Source organism: Otolemur garnettii, unplaced genomic scaffold, assembly GCF_000181295.1.
Source record: "Otolemur garnettii isolate 467f Iridium unplaced genomic scaffold, OtoGar3 scaffold00001, whole genome shotgun sequence".
In the NCBI taxonomy this organism is placed as follows: domain Eukaryota; kingdom Metazoa; phylum Chordata; class Mammalia; order Primates; family Galagidae; genus Otolemur; species Otolemur garnettii.
In genome coordinates, this window is record NW_003852396.1 from 36,702,820 (window position 1) to 36,712,128 (window position 9,309).

Below are 9,309 nucleotides of genomic sequence, written 5' to 3' on the forward strand. Positions count from 1 at the left end.
TTCGCTTGAGAATAGGATCATGATCCCTGGTGGTTTTGAATTCACATTTGAATCTCTAGAATCTTTAGAGATTTATACCCAAGGCAAGCAATAATAGTGTGTGGCTTCTAGATAATAACAGGATTTTGAATTTATAACTATAAGATGAATGGATTCTTATTTCAAGAACTTAGAACTTTGGCTTTTGTGAGTGAACCTGATGCATGGACTTTCATTTACCATTTGAGAACACTTTGGAGTTGTATGTGTATTCACAGGTCATAGTTGAGAAACGGGGCAGATGTGACCTTTCAGTCAGCTAGCAGGTAACTTTAGCTGAATTGAATTGAGTGTCCACATCAATTTAGAGTGAACAAGAATAATTATATTTACCCAAATTCTTCACTTATCTATCCATAAGAACCGACACTCCCAGTGGCTTTTAATGCTTTCTAAATCTGTTAGGCATCATACTAATAACTTCACTTACTGTGAGATGCTTTTGGAGCTTATTTTTTTGTTTACTGTTCTGAGTAAACTGGACAAAGTCAAAGACAGTAAAGCCAGAAAACCTTGGAGATGAAAGTCAAGCTGTATACTACCCAGGTAAACTGGAGACTTCAGTATTTTTCTCATAAAGCCTTTGCCTGATTAGACAAGAACTATTCATATTATGGAAGCAATCTCTTTCATTAAAAATCTACCAATTTATATATTAATCACATCTAAAAAAATATCTTCATAGTAGTATCTGGATGGCAATTTGATAAAACAACTGACTTCACGTAAATGTTTACTCTTTCCGAAATAATATTATTTTATTCTATAAGGCTGTAATTAGAATACATTATTATATTAGGTTATTAAATCTGTTTTAAAATGGATTGTAATTATTTTTTCATTATTAATCATCTAACATTTCACATGGTGATAAAAAGGATATTTAAAACTACTTGATAACAACAGTATTTTACTTGTAAATCCTAAAAATGCACAATTAATTTTTAATCTAAGCTTTCCTGGGATGAATAATCTCCTCACATTGATTAATAAAAATTTAACCACCTAATTTATAACTGGTTTAATGTACTGTTCTCCTTATAGATTCATTCTGGTAGCAGCTGCACCATCTCATGGAGTTCCTGGTGGGTGGGAACTACACTGCTGTCACAGGCTTCATTTTATTGGGCTTAACAGATGATCCTGTCCTCCGAGTCATCCTCTTTGTGATTATCCTATGCATCTACCTGGTGACCATATCTGGCAACCTCAGCACAATCATTCTAATCAGATTCTCCTCTCAGCTCCATCACCCTATGTATTTTTTTCTGAGCCACTTGGCTTTTGCTGACATGGGCTATTCATCTTCCGTCACCCCCAACCTGCTTGTAAACTTCCTGATGGAGAGAAATACAATCTCCTACCTTGGATGTGCCATTCAACTGAGTTCAGCTGCTTTCTTTGGAACAATTGAATGCTTTATTCTGGCTGCCATGGCATATGATCGCTTTGTGGCAATCTGCAACCCTCTACTTTATTCAACCAAAATGTCTATGCAAGTCTGTGTCCAGTTACTCCTAGTTGCTCATGTAGCTGGTGTTCTCAATGCTGTCTCCTACACTATTTCTTTTTTTTCTTTATTCTTCTGTGGATCAAATAGAGTCAATCATTTTTTCTGTGATTTTGGTCCTTTAATTGAACTTTCCTGTTCTGATGTCAGTGTACCTGTAGCTGTTTCTACACTTTCTGTTGGCTCCATTGTTGTGGTCACTGTGTTTGTCATAGCCGTCTCCTACATCTACATCCTCATCACCATCCTGAAGATGCGATCCAGGGAGAGGCGCCACAAGGCCTTCTCCACCTGCACCTCCCACCTCACTGCAGTCACTCTGTTCTATGGGACCATCACATTTACTTATGTGATGCCCAAGTCCAGCTACTCAACTGACCAGAACAAGGTGGTGTCTGTGTTCTACATGATGGTGATCCCCATGGTGAACCCCCTTATCTACACTCTTAGAAATAAGGAGATTAAGGGGGCTCTGAAAAAACAGTTCGGTCAAAAAATATAATCTCAATGTTGTTTTTGGAGAATTTGTATAATAATGTTCTCTAATTAGAATGATAGGAGAAATTGAATATCCATGGATAAAGCATATCTGTCTATATATAGTTAGTGAGTGTGAAACTTTTTAGTTTAAGATGTAGTTATTATTAAGAAAAAAATGGATTCTCATAAAAAATAATTTGAAAATTCTTTTTAAGTCATGTTCATATTTATTTTTCAAAAGTAGTTCTCTGCTTTACCTTGAAGTTACTGTACTTCCAAATCATTAAGACTCTGTCCATTTCAATAGCAGCTTATCTTAAAATGTGTATGATAACTAGAATTATTACTGAGTACTTTCTAAGAGCAAATGACAAAGTGAAAGTGGGCAATAAAATTGCTGGATACATTTTTCTTGCAATAAGGTTATGTGTTGAGGACAGGCCTTGTGGACTTGTATAATTCTCATCTGTGTTCCTGGCCTCTTACTCTGGCCTTGGATATCTGAGGTACCCAGGAATGTAAAGAAAAAGTTGTCCCTGACTTATCTGTAAATTCCTCTGTCAAGTCAAAAGATGTGACTTCCTCTGTAGCAATGATTAGTGTTCCTGAACTCCCGAGGGTCTCAATGGAACAAACTCTTGGAATTACTTATTCATAATCAGCTAAGGAAGCTTGGGTTGTTTCATCCCTGAGAGTTTTAATTTTCTTCTATATGCCAATGACTACCACTTTTATTGTGCTTTTCCTGTCTTTTCTTCTATCCCCCCTTCATCTTCCCTAGTAAGAGGCACTATCATTCAATCAATTTGTTAGTTCAGTTGCCTAACAATAATTTATTTTTATATCCTACTCTGTACTCCAACATTCCATCACAAAGTCTTATACATTCCGAAGTTAATATTTAGAATCACTTCTCTCCAACTTCATTGTCAATACTTCTATTTCAAAAGACCACCTGTTATATTTATTTAACATTAATACTCCTGAGATGGTTGAAATTTTTATGTGTAAACTTGGCGAGGCTCTGGTTCTCAGTTGTTTTATCAAATTGCCATCCAGATACTACTATGAAGATATTTTTTTAGATGTGATTAATATATAAATTGGTAGATTTTTAATGAAAGAGATTGCTTCCATAATATGAATAGTTCTTGTCTAATCAGGCAAAGGCTTTATGAGAAAAATACTGAAGCCTTTTTTTTTTTTTTTTAGAGACAGAATCTCACTTTGTCACCCTTGGTGGAGTGCCATGCCATTACAGGTCACAGCAACCTCTAACTCTTGGGCTTAAGTAATTATCTTGCCTCATCCTCCCAAGTAGCTGGAACTACAGGCATCCACCGCAATGCCTGGTTATTTTTTTGTTGCAGTTGTCATTGTGGTTTTAGCTGTCCCAGGATGGTTGGAACCTGGCAGCCTCCATGTATGTAGGAGGCACTCTACCTACTGAGTTATGCGCACTGCCAAAACCAAAGTCTATCAAAGAGGAAGAAATTCTGTTTCCAAACTACCTTTGGATTCAACATGGCAACATCAATTCTTGCTAGAACTTCCAATCTGCTCACCTGCCCCATGGGTTTGGGACTTGTTAGCTACCACAGTCATGAAGATTGTAATTCTTCTTTTTCTTTCTTTTTCTGAGACAGACTCTCACTCTGTTGCCCAGGCTAGAGTGCCATGATATCTATTTAGCTCACAGCAACCTCAAACTTTTGGATTCAAGCAATCCTCCTGCCTCATCCTCCCAAGTAGCTGGGACTATGAGTGCCTGCCATAAAACATGGATAATTTTTTTCTATTTTTAGTAGAGACAAGGGTCTCACTCTTGTTTAGGCTGGTCTCTAACTCCTGAGCTCTAGCAATCCTCCCACCTTGGCTGTCTAGAGTGCTGGGATTACAGCATGAGCCACTGTTCCCAGCATATGAACCTAATTCTTTTTGATATAATCATATATGTCATACATATGTAAATAAATATATTTATATGAAGAAGTACACATGCACTATTTGATCTTTTTCTAGAGAGCCTTGATTAATCACTTTTAATCACCTCTCCTCTTTATTTTTTACTCTGTTCCAATCCTTCATATACCAAACATGGCCATAAATTTAAATAAGTTAATTAATTCCTAATTAAAATATCCCAATAATGTTAAAATAAGGCAACAGTTTTCAACATGGCTTATGAGGTCCAGAATATGGCCCCCATTTTCGTTTCACCTCTCACTACTCTTCGTAATGCATCATTTTCTCATCTCTCAAATCTTGCCTGTCTCGGGACCCTTGTATGCAGTACCTCTACCTGTAATGCATTTTCTTCCTTCCCTGGGTAATGCTTGCTTATGTGACATATATTAACCTACATGTTGTTTCCCATCAGTAAGGAGGATTTCTTGAGGCCCCAGGCCATATTAGGTACATCAGTTATTTTCCTGTAAAACACTGTGCATTTTCTTAACAATATTCTGTGTACTTGCTTTCTCCAGGGTGCTGGAAGCTACTTATGACAACTACAATGCTTTCCCTCTTTCCCCATGTATCCAATTTTCACATAGCTTCGGGAACGTAGTAAATGTCATGGTATATTTAAAAATGAAGGAAAGAAAAAAATAATGAATTGTGACTAGCTCTACAATAAACATGAATGTGCACATCTTTTTGACATACTGAGTTCATTTCCTTCAGATATGTAGACACGTTAATGTGATTGCTCTGCCTTTCCATATTCATTACAGTGCTATTCATATTAGCCAAGTTATGGAACCAACCTAAATGGCCATGTGCAGATCAGCGTACAAAAGATGTGATAACACATACACACACACACACACACGCAGGAATACAATTCAGCCATTGAACAGAATGAAATTCTTTCATTTGTGGTAATAAGGATGAAGTTGGAGGACATTATGTTAAGTGAAATGAGTCAGATGGAGAAAGACAAAAAACACATGACCTTACCCATATGTGGAACCTAAAAAAATTGACTTTGTAGAAGTGGAAAGTAGAATAGTGGTTACTAGAGGTTGGGATGGTAGAGGAGAGGAGGTACTATGAACAGATAGACAGAAAGTTATAGTAAAAAGAATAAGTTCTTGTGTTCTGTTACACAGCACCATGACTATAGCCAATAACCATGTAGTGTATATTTCAAGATAGCTAGAAGAGAACATATTTAATGTTGCCACCACAAGGAAATGGAAATGTTGAAAGTGATTTATAGAGTAATTATCTTGGCTTGATCATTGTCCAATGTATATGGGCATTAAAACATACACTACCCCAGAAATATATACAGTTATTATTTTAATTGCAAATAAAATTAACTAAAATTGGTACATATTTTTAGTTATTAAAACTAAAATTGAATGAAGTTTTTGCTTTATAACTAATGGATGAATGAAGCTTTTGCTCATACTTGATCCACTGATTCTGCTGCTTTGAATCTCGGCCTCTTACTTGTTGAATGCTTGTGCCTAATTCAAGTGATTGTGTATTTCAGTTAGATCCTGCTGCAACTCTGATAGGCCCTTGTACAGCATCTGTGCTAGTGCTTTGACACTGTGATAACTGAGATTGGCAAATACAGTAGAATTCAGCCTATTTTACTGGAGCTTTGTAATCTCACTCTACTGAAAAATTCCTCCCTTATGTATTTGCATGGTTGGAGAGTTGAAAGATCTTGAAACCAAATGTTAGTAATAGTAGTAGCAGCTCCAGTTACTGTGCTAGAAAAAGCTGTTAACAATACTCCATTGCTTACTACACTGTTCCTAGTGATTTACAATTCAAGTAAGACTCAGAGTAACCCTGTTAAGTTTCTTCTTTATTTTACAAAGTATTAAGAAAGTACATAAGGTTAACAAAAAGACCAAGGTCACAAACATCCTCTTAACAGTTTGACTTCTCTCAGGCCCATATTCTGTTTGGAAGAGGATTGAAGGGCTCTGTGAGAACAATCACCACTAGGGGACTTTTGTTTCTGGGACAGGTTCATTTCTAGCTAACCTTTTCTGTTTAAAGTAAGTACTGAGACTTCCACATCTGGGTATGGCAGGTTAATTTGTATTACACTAAATTTCAAGCACAAAATAAGTAAGAAAAAGGATAAATATGTTTAAATATTTTATGACATAGACTTGTTATTCCCTTGATGATGCAATAGCTGCATTCCTCCCAGGCCCTCCCTGTTATTACAGAATAAAAAAGAAAAGAAAGCAAGAAACTAAAAAATAAAAATCTAAAATTAAAGAAACAAATAAACTGAAAACCTAAATATAGCACCAAAAATGAGCATAGGAAGACTCAAAAACCTCCAAGCAGAACAACCAATAATCTCAGACAAAAAATCTAAGAAAAGCCTCAAACTTCCTAGGCAAGGAACTGGGAAAAGAGTGGTATTAACAGTCCAAAAAACTTTTTATCAGTACTTGCCCTGCTTTAGATAAGCACAAGCACTAATGGAAAAATCATACCCTAGCATTTCCCTTGGTTTCAGTGGGGATACTTAGGGAGCTGACCTTTCCCTCACTCACTCTGATTCCCCTTCCAGTGTAGTGTCATCCAGGTCCAGTGGAGAACTTAGCTTTCCTGATACCCAAACAGAAGGAAGAATTAATGATGTATTGTGAGGTGGGGCTAATCAGTACTCTAGACCACCAGGTCCTCCAGTCCCAGCCTGAGTGGTGGCCTAGTGGGGAGCTGAGCTTGCAGTCCTCCCTGCAACATCAAAGCAGAGTGAATACCACTTCACTTCTTCCTTCACCCAGTGGTAGTGGATCCCAACAGTAAGCAGAACTTACTCAAAAGCAAGGAGGTGTGCAAGTCAGTACCCTACCTTCCATGGGAAACAGTCAATAGGGCATAAACTTCCATTTCACCTTCTTAAAGGAGGCAGTGTGAATCAGCATCTCATCTTTGACAGAATGGTGTCAATGAGACCCCGCAAGAAGTTGAACATATGCACTTACTTTGGGGTTGCAGTTATAGGAGTGACTGCTTTAAAAAAAAAAAAAGATTAGATATGAACCAAAGTATCATTATATAATATCCAAAATAATAATGATAAACAACAATAACAAAAATCACTTGTCATTAAAGAACCAGAAAAAACACAAATTGAATAATAAAAAAAAATCTGTGCCAACACTAAGATGAACCAAATGTGAAAAAATCTAAAATGGATCTTAAAGGAACAACTAAAAAACTTTTTCATAAGCAATCATTAATTTTCTTGAAAACAATGAAGAAAATAGAACATTTCAGCAAAGAAATAGAAATTATAAAAAAACCTAAATGCAAATTATAAAACTGAAAAATGTAATTGTCAAAATTAAAAACAAAAAAAACTTACTGGATGGACTCAGTAGAGTGGTGATACAGAGGACTTGAATAAAGATAAATAGAATTTACTTGATTTGAATAACAGAGAAAATAGACTGGAAAAGAAAAAGACATATAATGTGGGATGATACAAGTAGAGCTGATGTTCCTATCATGGGTGTTGCAGAAGGAGGATAAAAGAGGGACTGAACAAGTATTTTAAAAAACAGTGATTAAAAACTCCCTAAATTTTGCAAAACATATGTAGACTATAGATTCAGGGAATTGAGAAACCTCAAATAGGAGAAAACCAAGGAAATCCATAATAATACACATCCTAATTAAACTTCTGAAATTTAAAGACATAGAAAAATATTGAAATAATCAGAGAGAAAGACTCTCATAGCAGAAGAATCAATTTTAAAGACATAAGTATACTTGGAAGCACGCCACCTTCCAAGACTTAGCCAGAAGGAAGTGGAAATGTTGAAGAGGCCTATATCAAGTTCTGAAATAGCATCAACTATACAAAATCTCCCTAAAAAGAAAAGTCTGAGACCAGATAAGATGGCTTCACATCAGAATTTTACCAAACCTTTAAAGAGGAACTAGTACCTATACTACTTAACCTTTTCCAAAATATAGAAAAAGAAGGAGTACTACCCAACACATTCTATGAAGCAAACATCACCTTGATCCCCCAAACAGGAAAAGACCCAACAAAGAAAGAAAATACAGACCAATATCACTGATGAATATTGATGCAAAAATATTCAACAAGATCCTAACCAACAGAATCCAGCAACACATCAAAAAAAATTATACACCATGACCAAGTGAGTTTTATCCCAGGATCTCAAGGCTGGTTCAACATACATGAATCTATAAATGCAATTCATCACATAAACAAATTAAAAAACAAAGACCATATGATTCTCTCAATTGATGCAGAAAAAAGCTTTTGATAATATCCAGCATCCTTTCATGATCAGAACACTTAAGAAAATTGGTATAGTAGGGACATTTCTCAAAATGATAGAGGCCATCTACAACAAACCCACAGCCAATATCATACTGAATGAAGTTAAATTGAAATCATTTCCACTGAGATTAGGAACCAGGCAAGATTGTCCATTATCTCCATTGTTCTTTAACATTGTAATGGAAGTTTTAGCCATCACAGTTAGGGAAGAAAAAGCAATCAAGGGTATCCATATGGGATCAGAAGAGATTAAACTTTCACTCTTCGCAGATGACATGATTTTATACCTGGAAAATACCAGGGATTCTACTACAAAACTCTTAGAATGATCAAGGAATACAGCAGCATCTCAGGTTACAAAATCAATACTCATAAATCGGTAGCCTTTATATATACCAACAACAGTCAAGCTGAAAAAATAATCAAGAACTCTATTCCATTCATAGTAGTGCCAAAGAAGATGAAATATCTGGGAGTTTACCTAACAAAGGACATGAAAGACCTCTATAAAGAGAATTATGAAACTCTAAGAAAAGAAATAGCTGAAAATGTTAACAAATGGAAAAACATACCATGCTTCTGGCTGGGAATAATTAACATTGTTAAAATGTCCAGACTACCCAAAGCAATATATAATTTTAGTGCAATCCCTATTAAAGTTCCGTTGTCATACTTTAAAAATCTTTACAAAATAATACTTCATTTTATATGGAATCAAAAGAACTTTGAATAGCCAAGACATTACTCAGAAATAAAAACAAAGCAGGAGGAATCATGGTACCAGACATCAGACTATAGTATAAATTGATAGTGATCAAAACAGCATGATATTGGCACAAAAACAGAGAGGTAGATGTATGGAACAGAATAGAGAACCAAGAGATGAACCCAGCTACTTACCATTATATGATCTTTGACAAGCCAATTAAAAACATTGAGTGGGGAAAAGATTCCCTATTTAACAAATGGTGCTGGG

General features: G+C 35.7%; 1 protein-coding gene across 1 annotated transcript; it reads left to right on the forward strand.

Annotated features, from left to right (window-relative positions):
• Positions 1-1,112: 1,112 nt before the first annotated feature.
• Positions 1,113-2,051, forward strand: LOC100955167 (olfactory receptor 502-like). The gene has a single exon (XM_003781497.1). It carries the CDS (start codon positions 1,113-1,115, stop codon positions 2,049-2,051), a length of 939 nt encoding a protein of 312 aa, XP_003781545.1.
• The last annotated feature ends 7,258 nt before the right edge of the window (positions 2,052-9,309 follow it).